We start from the raw sequence: 19,884 nt of genomic DNA, 5'->3' as shown, positions 1-19,884 counted from the left end.
GCTTCAAAATGTAATTAAGTAAAAAATACCCTTAATAACTTGCTCCCTTACTGACGCAGTTTGAAAATAAGGTGCCGCAGTTGCTTCCTGTTCAGAGGAAGATGGGAATAGACCGAATAGACTCGAGCCAAGTTCTCATTGATCCCTCTTCTTTATAGAAGACCAGGAAATGATGGATAGACGGATTGTGGCATGCAATGATTCAAAATAATAATGATCACGCCACCAAACACAGATTGAAACTAAAGTAACGAGCCTGTTTTGAAAATGTAAGAAGTAGAAAGTACAGTTATTTGTGTAAAAAAATGTAAGAAGTAAAAGTAAAATGTCCTCAGAAAAATAAGTAGTGGAGTAAAGTACTGATACCAGAAAAATGTACTAGTAACGAAGTATTTGTACTCCACTACTTTCCACCTCTGTTCATAACACAGGATTAAATACATGTATTTTTATTTTAGGTTTGAACATTCTTTTATTTTTTAAATCAATGTTTTTAGACTTCAATGCATGATTTGCCACTGCAGGTAAAACATTTGAACCTTTTTCATTACATGCCACCACAGCTCCGTTAGCCTCTCAGAGTCGGGCTGTAGTGGGCCATCAGCTCTGATTGCTCCCTGGCCTGCGGGGGAGCTGCAGACTCGTACTTGGCGGAAGTGGGCAGGTGCAGGAAGAGGCCTTGATAATTGGCTGGCTAGTGTGGCTCGGTCCTCCGGTGGGGCTGGGCTCTGACTCCTGAGGAAGACACACAAAATGAGCTACTGCATCAAAAATTGAGGTTGGCAACCTCCTTGCACGTCTGGGCGATTTTTCAAATGAGCATTTCTCGGGCCCCAGAGGAGACCATGGTGCTCCTGCTATCATAAGCAATTGAAATAGAAATGGACACAAAATACTTTTTTGCTGGCATGCATAATTAGGTTTGGCGAGAGGGCAAGCTGTGATGTTGAGAAGGGCGGATGATAAGAGAGCGGGACGTGTTTTATTTTCTAAAGGAATGAGGTTAGTATATTTTTGTTTTTGTAGTTTTTTATTCTGAGCCTCACATGTCTGTTTTCAGAAGAGATCAGAGAAATGGTATTCGAGTTCTAAAAACAACTGTGAGGTCTCGGTTATGCGTCCTGCTCCCAATGACAGAGCTTTCAAAGACCCAAGCAGAAATAACGTCATTTTCACATCAGAGCTTTAAAACCTCTTTGAAAAGTTTGATAAATGTTATGCTAGACATCTGAGCTTTCAGCTTTCTTTAATCAAACGCAAATATAATGACACATGTTCATTATTTAAAGACGCAGTGAAGTGCCAGATTTTTGTTTACATTACAAAGTCAAGCAAGATTTATTAAATTGTTGAGAAATGTGATCGCTGGAAAGCGGGTTTGATATCAAGCATGGAGACTTTGCCTCTTTCAACCACACCTGGCTCACCAACACTGCGAAAGGAGGTTGAGAAAGAGAAAGAAAAGATGAAACAATTAGATGTCAAATAAAAAATGTATACCTACTGAGAAAGAAAACACACAATTAACACCCATGAGAAAACTTGGGTGTTAACTGAAGTTCTTGACAGACGGAAACCAAAACTATGTGCTAAAAGGTTCAGGGTTCTTCATACTCCTTGGAGTTAATTCAAATGTTATGTGGTCCATAAATGCAAACATGACTTTCACTTCAGTACAGCTTTAAAGGCAACCAAGGATGAACTCAGCATTGCTGCAACTATAGGGTTTGCAGTTGGTAATTATCAAAGCTTTCTTATCTTTTTACTCCATTATCCCAAATATTTTATTCACTTCAGGGCTTTTCTGAAACCTGATGATGTGAGGATAAAATACTTGCCCTCGATCGAGTTTTAAGCCTTCATCACGCTTGAACAGAACTTGGCAGTTGATTGAGGGACACATTTGCATTTGGCCGAGCAAATCACATTTTTTATAGACCCCCTTTCGCAATTACATATTCTCTATGTTAATGTTACTTTCATAAAGAATTAGTTCTTTATGTGCTCCGATGCTCGCAGTCCATTAATTTAGTTTTATTGCCTCTAAATTACATTCACTTACCCCCTCTAGCAAAGAAGCACATAGTGCAAAAAAATAACTTATAACCCTAAACGTTTGTTCTCAAAATATTCAGTTCAAGTACACTGTAGGTAGGCCAATTGAATATCAATAACCTTCACAACTCCTTCATGTTTCAGACGTTTATTGTGATATGAACAACATTACTCTGCCCCTCTCTTCAGATGTAAGTTCTAAAAGTCACAGACGAGGACATTGTGTCCCACCTCCTACTTTGTTTCTAAGGGAATGTTTTCTCTGAGGATCTGGCATAGAGATGATGATAATATTATCACCTTCACCCACCATATTCTCTTCAGATGACGCTCTTTCACTTTCATCCTTTCACATTATGTTTTAGTGCTACTATTAAGGCATTATGAGCATGCATGAGTGTTTTCTTTCTCTTGGAGAAAAAACGACTACGACGCCCTGGGTCACTTTGGGAATTGTGTCTGATTGCAGCTTGTGTGGTGAACTATGAAGTACATTTTCAAAGAGCCGTGCAGATTGCTCTGTGGGGAACTGCGGCCAGGACTAGGCTGAGGAGAAACAACACAATGCTGAACAATAAAAGCAAAGCAGCACATGCTGATTGCGGAACTATTTTGACTCTCAAATTGCAGAACATCTGTCTCTTGAGGAGGCAAATGGTTTTACTTCTGGCCCATCATGCAAATTAAAAATGTACCCACTGTTTTGTTCTACTAAGATGTAGAAGTAAATATTTAATTTAATGACAAAGGAGCTAGAAATAATTCATTATAAAAACAGAAGAGATCTAATTATCAACCTTTTTGCTATGAATTTAAGAAGTGGACGCTTTCACCGTTATGTCACATTGTTAGTCAATGTTTTTTAAGCATTGAGTGGCAATTTGGCAGTCCTTAGCTTAGAAGTGACACACATTTTTAGCCTTTATATTGCAGAATAACTTTTAAGGTGACTCAAAGGTTACATTCAACTTTCATGAACTGAAAACACACTGTGGTATGGTTAATCTTGTCAGACGAATACACCGAACGCACCCAAACCCGACAATGCCATGGTAACAATGTGCCCATCACAGGTTAGCCATTAGCTATTTGCTCATTTACTCAAAATAGAAAATAAACAACATGCTGTGCGATCGAGAAAATTAACCTTTTAGTAACATGTTTGCAGAGGTAAAACACTTTGGAAAAGTAAGGTCACTTTCTCTTGTACTACATTTTGACACCAGAACAGTTGAACCCTGCTGGCTATTAGAGGCACTTCCACTTGGCGTCTTTTGATTCTCGCATATTGGCAAGATCCACTCATTAAACACCTTCAAGACAGCACAACTAAAGTAACTAAAATAACTCCCCAGGGGCATTATGTGACCAGGGAAGGATTTGTTATGTGTTGGTTTTTAATTTGGGAAGAGTTGCATGTTAACTGCAGCCAATGCGATTATTATATATTTTTTACTCATCATGGTGAGTATAATTGTGTATAGGTTTTAGTGCTCTTAAGCTAGTGAGATGATGGAAATAGACACATTCTAAAAACCATACCTTGGATCACCGTTCATGCTTTTCCCACAGCCCAAAGCACTTTTTTCATTAAATGCCACCAAATATCTGCTAGCCTAATAAGGTTGAGCTGAAAATGTGCTTTGATTGCTCACTGGTCTGGAGTGGAGCTTCACATGGGAATGTCATCTAATCCTGGCAATAGTTTTACTCTAATAATTTTTCTTCATTGATGTTTTTTTTATTTATTTCAATGTATTGCTTTGAGCGTATACAGAATGTACTACTTGTGGCATTTATTTAAGAGCATGCCTTGTATGTGGCATGGTTATATTTTTATGAAAAAACAAGCCCTTGAATAAATCAAAATTTTCATTTATTTTAACCTTGCAGGAAATAAAACCTTGAACAGTTATTACATTAAAAATATGTTCCAATATTGACACTGCTTTGATCAGCATTTGCTTTGAATTACATTTCTGTTCATTTGAACGAAAGAGATTTTTGGCTGTAAATATAAATGATTCTGTTTTCTGTTTTTCATCAAAAGGCCAAGATCTGACTCCCTTAAGCAAAGACAGAAACATCACATAATTAAGCCATGTCCCAAAAAAAAATGAAATCACAGATCTGCCATCAGTGAGCTCCTCTCTGAGCGTCTGATGATTGGTATGAGAGGTCGGAAGCAATTCTTATCACCAAAGCAGCACAAAAACTCAAATAAAATCTTATCTTATCATTTGAAATTCTTGTGGCCCAGAACACATTTGCCTTTATAATACATGACTATTAATAATGATAATAATAATACATTACATTTATAAAGCTATTATAAACTATTAAGAAACTCTTAACGAAATGATGTTTCTAGTTACCACCTGTGCCGCACTTAAAGGTCCCTCAGATATATACAAAACATGTCTCTCAAGTGTTTGGCTCGAAATACCAAACAGATCCTTGTAGCATCCCATAATCCCCTCTGTTTCAGCCCTGTTTCAAAAGTGCTGATTCTCTTTCTGTTACTTTAGATGAAAATAATGTGCCACTCCCCACGCCCCTCTGAGAGATATTTGGTTAAAAAGAACACAATGGTGCTCTAGGAGGAGATTCAGGTGATAAGGGGGTTATAAAATACATGAAAAACTGGATTTTGCACAATAGATGACCTTTAATGTCCCATTACCACATGCAGGAAAACTGAAATTTTTCCATTTTTACAATCTGCTCTGTCTGTCTAGACTGGTTTAACACTTGGACTCCTTTATTTTTCTTCTTCATTTGTTGTGTTTTATGTATTACTATGGCTGCCTGAGCATGAAGAAATCCCTCGTTGAAAATACACAGGGTGTTTTTTCTCTGGAGCCATTGAGCAAACTTTCCACACAGAGCTTTCTTTATGATTGTTGTAATGCATGGAGAGTTTCACAGTAAATCACAATTCAGAAAATAAAAAACACCAAACACTCAGGTGCATGGGGGTGACACTCTGTTCCAATAATTGCTATAAGCTGGAACATGCATGTAGGGTGTAATTACAGTATTAGTATGCCACAGGGCTTTTTTCCAGAAAATTAGTGAATGAAATATTAATGTTTCCGAGATTTGATTTAACCAGCAAAACTGTATGTTTTCCATGCAACTAACCGCTGATGTTACACTATTGATCAATGTCCTAGTCTCTTGTTCACGGATGCAAAAGCAAAGCAATGGTCATGCAGATAATCAAAAGTGCTGATTATCCTAAGTTGAGTGCAACTTCTTAGATATATTTTTTGTGCTAATTCTGATTGGATCTTAAGGGAAAAATCAAAGTGCATTTTAACATGGGAAGGATTTTTTTTTTTATGCAATGCCAGTTAACACATGTCCTGGAGAACTTGTGGTTGAGCAATCTTTCATATTCTACCTGTCATCTCTACTTGATCTATTTTTTCATTCTAATGTGCTAGCAGCCAGAAACCATTTGCATTTTTCTGACATTTCCGACAGAAAGCATTATTGCCGTCTTATCATGTGATGGGGAACACTCTGGGCGATTTGAGTCTTTGAACCTGCATTTCCACAGTCTGTGCTTTCATCCTCTGAAATGGTTAAAGATCAAGGGGAGTAAGAGAATGGTTTTGTGTGGAGCAGCTGCATACTAGACGTGTACAGCACAAAGCAATTTAGGGTCACGGGAAGTGATGCTTTATTTTTACGGTTTGTGGAGTAAGACATAAACCCCGGAAAATTACAACAGACTGCTACACACCAGTTAAAGAACCACCTGAGTTAAAGGCCTTTGATGCTGGGTCCACTCCACCCCCCACCTGCACCAGCCATCCATCAGCAAAAATCCACAGGCAACCTTAGGCACAGAAATCCTCTTCTTATTACCACAAAGCATTGGCATTGCTGACTATCTTGATAATCTGCCAAATGTGGTAGGTTGTAGCTTTAATCCCAAAACAAAACAATGATATAGTATCAAATGCTCTGAGAGCTATCATACCACGAAAGAAAACACCTTTTGTCTTTTAACCCGTTGAACCCCATCCCTGTTTTTCAGGTCTCAGGCTCGAAAATGACATTTCCAGTACAAATTACCATAACTACACTTCTAAAAGGGGAAAATTAATAATCTTTTTTCTCAAAGTAATGATAAACCTGTGAGTTGGATGTAGAAGAGTCAGAATCAATATAGATGTTTTTTTATTTTAAAGAAAATTCATATTGAAACTGTAAATTATCGCGTCCGTCCAAAACGTATTTTTTACTTATAGTGAAAACTACCCTTGGATGATGGTATGATAGACTAAAAGCTTTAGGAATCCAAAGAGTACAATATATAATAAGTACCCTCTATCAAGATTTATGCAAAACAAGTGACATTTGACCTTTTTAGAGAGGTTTAGCAAAAAAAGAAACCACCTTTGGGGTCATTTGGGTATATTTGTGTGGATTTGCCGTTTCTCTGGAACCCATTGGTCGATTTTGGTGATTTTGGTGATTGACATCTCTTTTGAACCGTTAGAGCCAATATAATGGAAGGGGAAGTTCCACATACACAAACACGTTACCGTTGAGGAGTGATCCGCATGCAGTCGAAAGCTATGTTACGCTCTGAAAACTGAAAACTAAAACCTCGGCTCAAACTAGTAAATATGAAGATGGATTATCAGTAATCATTTCAAAGTGACACAGACACATTGGATTAACCATTGGATTAACCTTCAGCAGCGTTTTTATCGTTTTGATGCCATTGAACACAACTTTTGATCAGGAACAGCAAAAGGTAAGACATATTGGCCGTGTTTGCTACCTAAAGCTACGTTGTGTGATGTCTGTTTTTGCTTCCGCTGTTGCGAGTTCTGATCGCTCAGTGATGATACTTATATTTCAGCTTGCTAATCGATATCTTGTTTGTGAAGATCTGATAAGTAATAAGGGTATTTTACCTTGAGTTCTTTGCTAAGTGCGTTAGCAATTTTTCACTCAGGGCTAATTCAGAGCCTTTGTTATTACCCTTATATTTTGTTTTGCTAAAAATTGTCAATATTGTCTGATAGCTGAGTTTCTTCCCGCTAAGTGAGTATGACAGATTCATCGTTTTTTAAATGTTAAGAATGTTAAGAAGCCCTAAGATGCTGTTTCCCGGGGGCATGGGGTTTAACTGGTTAACGGAATGGCTCCTCATTATATTCACTTACCACTGATTTTTCTTTTGCCGGATGAAATGGATCTTGAATGCAGCTGTCTCAATTGTGGCAATTGTACCTAAACTCTCTGATGTGACACATCTCTTTTTCTGCTTGAACAAGTTCTTTGAATGTTATATTACTTGTTTTATACATTTAAATACAAAATATAATATGCTATCTCCTAGAAATTACATTTACTCTGTCTGCCCAGAATTGGAAGGGACTTCAGAGCTTGTCCCGAGAATAGGTTTTGGGACTGATCAGGGAATTTGCTGGAAAATTAAATGTCTATCTTGCGGATGTAAGCCCCAGACAGAAGGCCAACCATGTGTTTTTGTGAGGTCACAGCAGCCTTGACCACTGAGTTCTTGTTAATTCAAGTTGCATTTGTGTCAAATTCACTCAAGGAGCTCCTGAGATAGAAATACCAAAATATAATTCCTTCAAAAAGCACATGATACAAAAACAATCTTCTCTACTGTACTATTTTCCCACTTTAATCTGCTAATGTTGCACAATGATGTATTTTATAACAGCTGGCCTGTATGGTGCAAGCATTTTAACTGAATTTGAATTGTCATAGTAGGAAGAGCACAGGTGAAATTGATATAATTAACAATGACACAGTCCATTAAGTGTCACAGTAAACAATTCAAGTTAACCAGCATGCACAACACCAGGGCCTCCCCTAAGTGTAATGTAGCTCATTAAAGTTGTTAAATACACCTCTACTTCTCCCACAATGAGTCGTCAACATGTTGCCGTGAAAACACTTCTATTACAAGTGGTGGATCAATACACAGCGCATTTAGACCCTTTTTTCCAATTGTCAAATCACTCAATATCGTATTTTGTGACAAGGGGTTAGGGTTAGGGTTTTACATTTTGCTAAATGTATTACAAAGAAAAACTAGAAAGATCACATCATGGACATTATTATTAAGACCCTTAACTCAGTACTTAGTTCACATTTGGCAGGGATTTCAGCCTTGATGCGTTGAACACCTTGAGTGGGGATTTTCTGCCATTCCCTGCACTTTTATGTTCGATTGGTTTCAGATGGGGCTCAATGACATAGCAGAGTTGTCCCTAAACCACCCCTGCATTGCCTCAGCTGTTTACTTGGGCCACTGTCCAATCTGAACACTCTGAACCAGGTTTCCATTATAGGAAAATTGTAGTACTTTTGGTTTTGTACTTTTCTAGGGCCCATTGTGTTCTTTGCGACCTCCAATGCAGCAGGATCTTCTTTTGCGCCTCGATACAACCGTGACTCTGAGCTATGCAGGCTGATCCTTTGATAACATGCTTCTCAGTTTTGCTTTGATAAGCATTGTTGCTCCGAGACCTCATACATACAGGTGTGTGGCTTTCAATTAACGGAATGTACAACAGGTGGACTCCAGTCAATGTTTACAACCAGCTTTGATTTATTTAAGGGGCACTTGAGCAAAATGTTAAGTGTGATAGTAAACTTTGCAACTTTTTTATTGTGCATGATGATTACATCAGGCATAATATTATTATATAATAATTCAATGTTTAAATATGTTTTAACATAGCTAGTAACCAACACTTAAGCTTTACAATGATTTAATCTTGAAATTGTGATAATCACAAAGAAAATATGAAATTGGATTCCCAATAACCTAATCTGTTTTCATCCAAAAAATATATAGTCATTTAAAATCATTCCTCTTAAAGCATATTTTATCTGAACATATATCTATAATGGATTTACTTTGCATATTTGTTTAGGTTTTTTTGTGTCCGACCTAGCCAAATAAATTTCATCATAATCATCATAAGCTCTGAAAATCTTTATTTGAATTTATTTTTAGAGCTCCTCCTAGAAGCTGTTCTTCTCTGTTTTCGCTTTTTGCAGCAAACATTTTAAGTGCAGCTTTTTTCTGAGTATTGTTTTTGAATTTCCGTATGTGATTTTCAATTGACACTGTTTCTGAAGCTGGAGCATGTTTCTTCTGTTAGAAATGTTTTGAGTAGTAGAACCTTTTTCCCCTTGACAGCCACCATTATGCCTTTGCATTTGCATGTTTGGCCTTGAATAGTCAGTAGTCTGACAACAGATCCAGAAGCATTTGAAAGCACCTCAGAATAACAGAAATATATCTGAAATGCTTTTTATAAAATGTGACCATGTACGACAGACAGTGATGTGCCATAGCGGAAAAAGCACAGGTGTTATTAATGACCTTAACGAGCTGCTGCAATTAAGCTGCTGGGGAAAATTCCTTGTATTTCTTGTATGAAAAGTACACCATCTATAGACCACACATAAAAATGTTTTTATTTAGTGTATTAACAAATTGTATTATACATTTTATAGACACTGTTTTTTTACTTTTTTTTTTTACTTTTTCACAAACAACAGCATTATAAAAATAAAAGCACATGAAACATATATTGTGATCATGGTCTCGTTTTTATCAGCAAATATGGAATACTACATCGTCATTTGTTTGTTTATTGAGTTGTTGTTTGTCTTTTTCTTACTAAAATGTGTAGTACAGTTTTCAAAAAAAGGAGTTTATTGTTGAATGGAAAGCTAAAAACAATGAGGTGCCCATCATGTTCCAGGTTAAAAAGGGAGTTCAATGGTAGTAAAACAAGGATGTATGGTTATCTTTGTACTGGGGGGGGGAGTAAATGTGATGAGGAAAGTATAAACAAAAAACATGCTGATGTGTTGAGATGTTTATATCTGTGAGATGCTTACATTGCTTGGGTAATACTTCAGCAAAAGTTTTTGTTTACGTACATGAGCGATTTAAATATGTGCAACCTACAAACGTCATCACACTGGCAACATATCAGTGATGGCAGAGATTGACATTTATACTATCAACTGTCAAAGTTATTATTTTCATCCGTAGAGGAAAGAAAAAAAGCTACAGTATGAGGCAAGTTTGGTGCTCCTTAAATCTACAATGTTGTACAAATTTATACGAAAAGCTGACATGAGGATCTAAAATGCACTCTTGAGATCCATGACGACAACAAAAATGTCCCCCAAATGTCCCCTTCCTCGACTCCAGGATTGCTCTTAACCGTCATCATGCCTGTGTGATAACTGCTCCGCCATCTGTGCACCTGGCCGCCCGCCCACTTATTAGCTACATAATTTGGTAGTTTCGTATTCCAACGAGTTGGGCTGCTTGGCACTGAAAGTCTGCAGCGCTGCCTGGATCCTGGCAACGTCCGTGGTGGACAGTTTGAGCCGGTGGCGCAGCAGACAGGAGAAAAGGTCCAGAGGCTGAGCTCCGGGCGGGGAGAGCCTGTTGACCCGGTCCCGGATCTCAAGCAGCTGCAGCAGGGCGGAGTCCTGCGATCCCTGAGTGTATGGGTAGTCAAGCTGTAAAATCAAGTCCTGGATCGCATCTGGGTCAAAATGCATACTATAGCCATACACCTGGATGCTGTTTATCTTCATGTAGCCGAGATTTTTCCCCGATTCCATGTACTCCAAGGGTTCATAATATACAGTTCCATTCCCGGTACTCGAGGGCCCTCTGATCCGGCTGCGCAGGTAAAAGTGGACCGTCTCAAAAAAGGTTTTCCACTTGTTGCCCAAAGTCAAAGTCCAGTTGTAGCAATCATAGGGAAGGTCTAATTTAGTCCTTTCCCAGTCTGGGTAGTTGTCCTGTTCAATGGGCATGATCCAACTCTCCGAGTGGCTCCCCCCAAACGGATTGATGTACACAGACAGCAAGGGGTCCAGAGTGCTGTTCTTGGTAAGGCAGATCTGTAGAGACATCCCCAGGAGCATGTGGACATGGTTTGACTTGTATTTATTACTTTTCAGCGTCAGCAGCATCCTCTTCCGCCATGACGGGTCGAACCAGTTATTCAGCCTGACATCGTTGCTGACAAAGATCCCGTGTATGCTGATGCGGTTGTCGCGTCTCTGCAGAAGGTAGCGCAGCTCCAGGTCCTGCAGGTCTGTTTCGAAGCCGATGTAGTGATCCGTAGAGTCGGGCACCTCGTTGCGGCACAGGCCCTGACTCAGCATGTAGCCCTGGTTGCAGGTGGCGCAGCGGGAGCGGTTCTCGTAGGAGCAGGAGGCGCAGGAGGTGCCTTCGCCCACCGTGCAGGGGATCACACCCTGGCAGGGGGGGTGCTCGTAGGGACAGGAGCAGCTCCGGGTGTCCTCCAGGTAAGAACCGATGTGATTGTTCTCACTGCAGTACATGATGGAGAGGATGTAGTTCAGCCAGTAGGTGAAGGGCCTGTTAAATAAAAATAGAAGTATGTAAGATTTACCGTTAATACAAGATACAAAGCTACTCAAAACCACATGATTACATGAGTATTAACTTTACATGGGATTTAATACAATTATAGTAAGTAGAGTTGTGTAACTAGCTCTTTTTAAATGAAAACAAAAATGTAAGAACACGTTTTCCTTTTCTTTCATTTTATGTTATGTTAGTTTTCATCTCGTGCCTCTTTTGTTATTTGTTCTTTAATCTATATTTAAACAAGTTAAAAACAATTAAAAACATAACAAATACAATTTTGAGTTTAATTATCAAGTTTTCTCTTTTCTCTTTCTGTCAACACAAAATTACTTTCTTTACACATCCAGAAAAGTTTCAAATCAAATGTAACAAAACCATTGCTCGGAACCACATACATAAAACAGTTTTAAGGCATAAAATCCTTCAAGAAATGCTTCTCTGCCCACATATTCTTTGGTCAGATATATAAAACCTAATGATGTAATGTTAAAGAATCCTTAGCTCTATATTTTCGTTTAGCACTTAAAAGTTAGCTAATTTGCTTCATCAAATGACAATACCTCCTGGTGTGATAAGCTCATAGCAGAACAATTCATTTTTATTTGGATTCTGATTGCTTTGTTGTTACACTTTGATTGATGCTGTAAAAGAAAGGGTTTGTTTTGTTAAAAAAGAAAGCAGATGGCCAACATGCCAAGAATATAATGTTGTAGATCAGTCTTTTCATTCACTTTGTTCCACATCTGTCACATTTCTGAGTCCCCCCTTTTGTTCTTGTGCAGAGTAAGCAGTTTTGTTAGTTTGGTCATTTGCAGCTGCTAAATTAAATTAGGGCAAACAAAGGCGCAGGTATCAGTAGTTTACATTCAATAAAGGTATTTTTGAACATTGTTCCCAGCAGTTGTTTAACTATTTGACACACAGTGAATTTTATCTTTAATGATGAATATTAGATCAAAGTCATTGAAAGTGAGCCACGTTTATATTCACAACTTTACAAACCCAGTTTAGAGCAAACATAAGACATTTTTGTAGCACTTCTAAATAGGGTCCACATCAGTGCATTTCCCATTTATACACATACATAATAATTACTATAGCAGTGTGTGGTGCTGACTTTTCTTTACCAAAATGTGATGAGACAATGAAAACTTTCAAATGCATGTGTGCACACAGCATGCCATGGCCAAGTAGAACAGATGAGAGCAATTTGCAATCATTTATAACAAAACGCTCGAACTCAACTAATGACTGCATTTTGATACATTTTATATGAAGCTCTAATTTGAAAACTGCTCCACATAGCTAATCAGTGCAGAACACAGAATATCCTCTAATAGAATAATCATTTTTGTTTGATTTTATACAACATATTTGAATGCAATCATTTTTAATTAACTGTATTACAAAGTAACATTAATACCTCGGCTACCGGAACCCATCATTATTGCATAGACATACCAAGTTAATTGTGATAAAGCCATACTACTGTATGCTTTGTGATGATAGAATTACAATTGCATACAAGCAGATAACATTTTCAGTTCACTTGTATGTTGTATTTTAAACATAAAACCATTTTACAATCTCAGACTCTCAGACTCCAATTACTGCGAATGAGTCTGATTTGCTACATTTATTAAGCAGTACAACAATTGGAGAAACACTGTCTTATATTCCACTGCCTTAAATATCTGTGAGCAAGAGGCATTATGTATTTTTTAAAAGGGACCCTAATATAATTGTTGGGGTCTTCTCAAATCCCAAAGTTCACAAGTTGTTCTCCAACACACTCCCCCATGCCTGAAAATGCCTCATGTATAGTACTTTGTTTACTTTTGCTACATAGTGACATTACTATGTTAAACTTCCGCTTCAGCACTCCAACACATTTTTTGTGATAGGCTAAGGGGCGGGATATCTTTAAATGGTTGAGATTGCCAATCACAACAGACCAATCACTGGGCTCTCGATGGCAAAAAGAACTGAGCAGAGGCAGTAAAACACAATTATGAAACCTAAAAATGTGCATAATAGGGCCCCTTTAATAGGTTTTTAGATTCAACATTTTAATTAAAAAAATGGTTCATGCAATCCTACTGTTTTGGGAGAAGTTTGATTTTAGGAATGTTAACACCATTTAGGATTCATTAAACCAATGCCTTTTAAGTATTTTTAAGGGTCTGTGTGAACCCTGAGTGGATACAATGTGTTAACACTGGCCAGCTCCTCTGAAATTAGTTAGAGTCAGCTGTGCATATCTCACCTCCAGAGCGTGGGCTGTGCACAGCAAGAGAGAGGAAGCCTCCCCACCACCATAAAGCGCATTGTGTCAGCACGACATGTAAACTGTCGTGCAGACGCAGTGTGCTGCGCAGGCCAAAGAGAAGCCGGGTGTTCACTCTGCAATCTGTTCATTGTCTGCCAGCTCATTTCACACTGATCAATGCGTCACACTAACTTTCTCCTTCTGCTACATATTCAATTTCCACTAGTGAGCAAAACTTTCCCCCTAAAGAAGATGCAATATTTGTTTGCTTAATGAACCAAAAAAACATTAGCATGGCGGCTCCATCGATGATATTCTGACACCTTGTAATTTCAGACTTCCGAAAAAAGCATTAATATTTTATTATCTCCAGACTAGGGAGTTAATCTACTGTAGAACCCTTAAAATGGATAAGTCATAAGCACATCATATTTCTGTTCCCCTTTTTCCTTATTTTTCATACTGATGCAGAGATACATAAGCGTTTCTTTTCAATTAAAAGGAAAATATATATTCTATTAAAAAGGTCTTTAAATGCAAGATTATAGGGAAATATGTTGTAGAATATGGAAAATCATTGTACATTGTTTACGTGTTAAACAGTAAAATGGCACATTATTACAGACCTTGTCAACATTTGACATGTCATTTAGCACAGCATTTTGTGCAGATCTTTTAAATGCAAAGTTAATACATTATTTCCCACAGTTCATAGATGTGAACCTCTTTAAATGAACTAATGGACTCCTGCTAAGACCTTTTGAGAGCACCAGGTTAAATCACAGCAGGGTCCAAAATATCCAGTTTAAGTATTCCCACTCCCAATATATGTTTTTATATCTGCTCCCTCTAGATACTCTCAAGCTGAAGTGTTGTAATTTATATTAGTTTTAACGCAGAGGCACTTATGGATGTGCCTTTTTATTAGCTCATCACTTACAAGTCACTTATAACTGCATCATCTTATTTCATTGTGATTAAATAGTGCTATATACTGGCACTTGTTTTCAACAGGGAGTCTTTCTGTATCTGACTAGAATAACCCTTTCAAATGAAAACTGTAAACAATTAATCCAAACCAGACAAACAAAAACAGAGCCTAACAAAAAGAGTAGAAGACAAATAATTTAACTATACTGAACCACAAGTGAATATAATTCAATATTAGGTAGGTTATAGGTTAATATATGCTTCAACAATTATATATGTTCTTGGTTTCAGATCTGAAATTATTATTCATTTGTAAAACTGCCGACTGAATGACTATAACTGGCTCATTCAATCATAGTGTACTAGATAAGAGTTGCTGTGATCCATTCAGAATCATGGGGTAAAATGGGGGACTTGAGGTATACAAAAAGTAGTGTGAAAGATAAACAAGTGTTGCCAAGAGGAGATAAAGTAACGGTGTAATGCATGCGCATTTATCGACCTATTTCTCACTGTGCCTGGCTATAGTCTCACTGATACATTTCACAGTGTCCTCTCTCAGACTTTTCAGATGACGTTTCCTTTGAAGAATTGGTCCATTTTAGGTGTTACTTATATCTAACGGTTATTTGTATAACCGCTCCATCCGTACTACTAATACATGGATTACTGAGCGACCTAATTATGTACAGGCAAAGATACACGTATCAATAATAATGAAATGAAACTGACTACAAAGAAACACCTAATGACCACAAAGTGATGCAAAATACACATATAAACACATAATGACAACAAAGTGACACAAAACATCTACAAAGAGACAACAAATGACCACCAAAGAGAGAGACGGTGTCCATTGTGTCAAATATTTGGACCTTTAAACATGATCACCCTAAAATACATGCTGCAGGAGACCAAACTTGTATTTTGTTCAGTGGTAGCTAAACCCTTGGGGGAGTCTATTAGGGAAATAAGGACAAACGTGTTTTACATCATTAGAAGTATCCTAATATCTCACACTAAAGCATTGGTCTTTGCTATGTTAAAAAGTAAACAAGAAAGCCAACATAAGAAAGAAATTAAAGCAGCAGAGGTTAACAATCCATCTTGTGCATATATGTTTGTTCTGATAATGATATAGTTTATATTCCCTTTGGTGTTGGGCGATGAGATTTATGCAGCTAACATCCCATTTGCAGAGTTTTTCACCTGAAATAGCCCCTAAAATGAGCCTGGCTGCATTAACAGCACTGCTTAAATCACATTTATTTTTCATAGGCTTGGAGTCTGCAGACTATATGACTTTGTGTGAGGAAAAAAATAGATTGAATGATGTACTGAGGAGACGAGGAAAACTTTTTTTGTCCATGATTTCATCTCAGGCTAGTTAACCAACAGGAACATCTCCCAAACTTAGCATATTCTTTTAAAACACAGCAAACTTTAATTTCACAGGAGGGTGGCTTTGATTCCCTGCATGTAGAGGAGACCTGTGCTGGGAGTACAGCCAAGTCATCAAGGTGTGACACTTTAGCAGGACCTCGGTGGAATATCAAAGCGCTCGTACATTGTGTGCATTATTAGCATAATGCGAAGTTGAGGGCATAGCAAAGCGTGTGCGGAAGAAAATAAATGAGCATTGCCGTTCAGAGCTTGCTTGAAAGGAATCGTGACACGGCAGCAGGCTTTTGGAGTTTGTGCTTAATTCCATACATGAACAACCTCACACACACACACTTGCACATCCGAATTAACAAGAAAGTCAGCAGGAATACTTATCAGCTTCTCACCTCTCCCTCAGCATAATGATTTTGGGCTGAGTGCGACACCTCTTGCTGAGGGTGAATAGCTTGTTGATGATTCGTTGGGCTTTGCTCAGGAGCTGCTGGGTGCTGAGCTCCAGCTGTTTGTAGCGCTCGTGGATGGTTGGCTCCGCCTTCCAGAAGTATTGGATGGCCGATGTGTTCAGGGCATAGAACGTGGGGAGCCTTCGAACGAAGTTCTGGAACTCATCTGCAAGGTAGTGGGACATGAAATGTTAGAGTTGACACTATTCCGCCAAACTAACTCTCCTACCTCCTTCCAACTATATTCGGCTGATTTAGTCAAACCAAAATGAGAGAGTTACTTTGTGGAGGCCCTGTGTGCTGAAGAGCTTTAGGGCATACTGGATGTGACCTGTTTGATCCATACTTTAATGCAAAAAGGCTGGAAACCATTAAAACCAGTGCTCACACAGCACAGCAAACTGATTACATTCCAAGGCACTCAATAACAATATTGTCATCGTTGTCATGATTGGTTGTATGGAAAATCAATGTGAAGTGCAGCACTGATGAGAAAATGACTGCACTGTTTGTAATTAGTACACGTTATCTTGATAACACAGCATCTGATTATAAACCCAATTAAGTGCCAATGGCTTCCCTGGTGATTATGCAAGGTGTTTTACATGTTCCTGCGAAATTAATAAGTTGATTAAACAGCTTGTAATAAAATATATGAAAATAGTGTTTGGGGGGAGCTTTCCATGGCCTGCCTTTTGAAACGAGAGCTATTCTCAGGGGGTGAATCATTTGATTTCACGACTTCTGTTCAGATGTTTGACATTTGTACTATAACATCATATTGGGGGTCAAATGGATACTAGTTTTCCTATTGTCAACCAATCCCCTGAAACATACATATTACATTCTCTGAAAATGAGACATCCACTGTTTTTTGGTCAAACTTTACATCTTCGAAATAGGCTCAGTCAACGTCACCAAGGGGGCATCGGGGGGCAGTACATGCTCATTGCATTAAAAGCTACACAGATCTCAAGATGGTAACAATTATTGCTCAAGAGAATATATTGACTAAGTGCAGTACACAAAACTATTACTATATATATTCATAGTGTCCAGTTTCCCACGGCAGTTTGAAACTTAGAGTTACTGCTGAGCTCGACCATTATTTTATCACCAAAACGACAATCCCTCATCCCAGGGAATTCACTCTCGGCCCACCATTATTATCTTGTCAGCAGCTGAACCCAGGAAACTAACAGCCCCTTTAGGTATGATTTTAAAAATAGAAAACACTGGGAGATTTGGAGGAGCACAAGTACAGACATATTCTGGGCATTGTTAAATATAAATCAGGTTTGGATGGTAACGATGTGTATCAAGATGCTCATTTTGCCGATTCTTCTTTAATTGTTAAATTATAAGGTTGCGAATAATGATGTGTTTGTCTTTGATGTTTGGTTAATTGTAAGATTCATATAGACTCTTAGATCCGTGAATGTTGTACCCACTGACTTGATATATTCTATACCGCAACTGTATAGAAAGATAAAAACTGTATGCATCCCGAGGAAAATGTAGACAACCAATATCTTATACGACACATAGGGGAAAAACACAAGTGTAGTAGTGAGGACATCTTTTAAAACTGTAGATACTGATCTATCCATATAAATACATTTTCAAAATTAAAGCATCACACAGTAAAAGGTCAAAGCAAATGATGTCCGCCATCAAGTAACTGTGATTTCTAATCTATTTGCGGCTGATCTTAGTTGTTCTCCATTATATCAAATATACAAGTGGATCCCCAGGGCTTTTCAAAGGAACTTACTTATTTTTCTTTATTTAATACAACACTGCAACCACAGTTCTCAGGGCACCTTGCTGCTTAAGTTATTGCCAGCTGTGTGCTAATCAAATTGTCCTCAGTACCAAAGCATGTAGCCAGTAAGGACACACTGAGCCATCGAGGTGCACAAAGAACGGCTTAAGGCTGGGCTGTAAACGACTGAAACAGCAAGATGCCCTGAGAGCCTGTGGATACATCTCAGATTTCCAATAATGACTGGAAAACAGAAAGAGCTATTTCTTTGAGTATCTAAGATTTGAGGTAAAATCCAATTGTGTGAACCAGATTTAAAAATGTAATCTCCTCGCAAAAAGCTAAAGCTGGAATCTTGAAGTGAACAAAACAATATTTAGCTGCTGTGTTGACCAAACCGACAAAAAATGTGGTTCACTTGCAAAATGTGAAAGTGTTAAAGTGTTGCAGAGGTTACATCATACAGTAGGCTTCTAACAGATTACAGCAACTGTGCTTTGTTTCTGAGGTGTGACAGCTTACTGCTTACTTACGGTCAGTGCTTAATTTGTAAATCATAAGGTGCCGGAACGCAAAGTACATATGACAGCTCAGGGATGACGAGACGCGTACAGGTCCCGGAACGTATACAGAAAAGGTGCTGAAAACAACATGAAAATGTCCACTTGCAACGCTGTGGGACTTACAAGCCTCAATTTCAAATAGTATCCATGGTATAAATGTTATGACGATAATTTATAATTTTTTAGGCTAGTACGCACAACATAGGCAAATGCCCACATCACCACAGGTGGGACTTCAGTATACAGCCAGCAATTAATTTCTCAACAGGTTTAACGTGTAAAAAAGATATTTATTAGGCCTATTCAAAGATTGGCACGGCGGCCTATTAATAGACAGTATGTTTGCTCACCATATTTAGTTGTTTAAAACACCCCACATCACGAGCATGTCCGGATTGTCCTCTATCTCTTTTTTTCTGCTTTTAATGCGTGTGTCTGTGGCCAGCTGATGTCGCAGTTCCGCTCGCCTCTTGCTCCGGCTGTTGTACCGGGCTAGTTGATGCCAGGGTACCCACCCGTTGCTGTTGGTGGTCCACCTGGCTGACGGTAGCTGGCTCCTGTTCCGGCTGGCGGTGAACCTGACCCGCTGCTGCCACGGTGCCAGCCTCCTGCCCGGGCTTGGCTAGCTGTCGGTTAGCTAGCTGGCTAGCTGTTGCGGCGCTAACCTCCTCCTGGTTTTGACCATCAACATGACCGCTGCAGCTGCCCTCGTCGCTGCTTGTGGAGGCTTTTCTGACTCGTTTTGAAGTGTCTATTACCTCTTCCTTCTTTTTGAAGAAAGACAGTAAATTTAACTGTCTTTTTGACATGCTTGCATTGAATCACCGTTTCTTGCTCTCTGCGACGTGCTCCTCATGTGGCGAATTTCAAAAGTGAAAGACGTTTGTCCGTTGGTCCAGCTTTTCAGTGCGTCAACACAGATCTCCGACTCTTTCAACTTTACCTTTATACCCGCTCTATCAATTAACACATGTCTTTTTTTAGGGTTCTTCAAAGTACAGCACAATTAACTT

General features: G+C 38.5%; 1 protein-coding gene across 1 annotated transcript in view; it reads right to left on the bottom strand.

Annotated features, from left to right (window-relative positions):
• Positions 1-9,588: 9,588 nt before the first annotated feature.
• Positions 9,589-19,884, bottom strand: part of LOC104944522 (BMP/retinoic acid-inducible neural-specific protein 3-like) — a 35,833-nt gene continuing 25,537 nt past the window's right edge. The window contains exons 4-6 of the mRNA XM_010770065.1: positions 19,383-19,638; positions 16,487-16,709; positions 9,589-11,482 (exon numbers count right to left, since the gene is read on the bottom strand). Coding sequence (XP_010768367.1) covers positions 10,366-11,482; positions 16,487-16,709; positions 19,383-19,638 — 1,596 coding nt within the window. The 3' untranslated portion in view covers positions 9,589-10,365. The remainder of the gene's footprint in view (positions 11,483-16,486; positions 16,710-19,382; positions 19,639-19,884) is intronic.

Source organism: Notothenia coriiceps, unplaced genomic scaffold (genome assembly GCF_000735185.1).
Source record: "Notothenia coriiceps isolate Sejong01 unplaced genomic scaffold, NC01 NC01_scaffold00008301, whole genome shotgun sequence".
NCBI classification, from domain to species: Eukaryota; Metazoa; Chordata; class Actinopteri; order Perciformes; family Nototheniidae; genus Notothenia; species Notothenia coriiceps.
The sequence above is the reverse complement of the archived record's forward strand: the minus strand, read 5'-3'. Positions and strand labels throughout refer to the sequence as shown.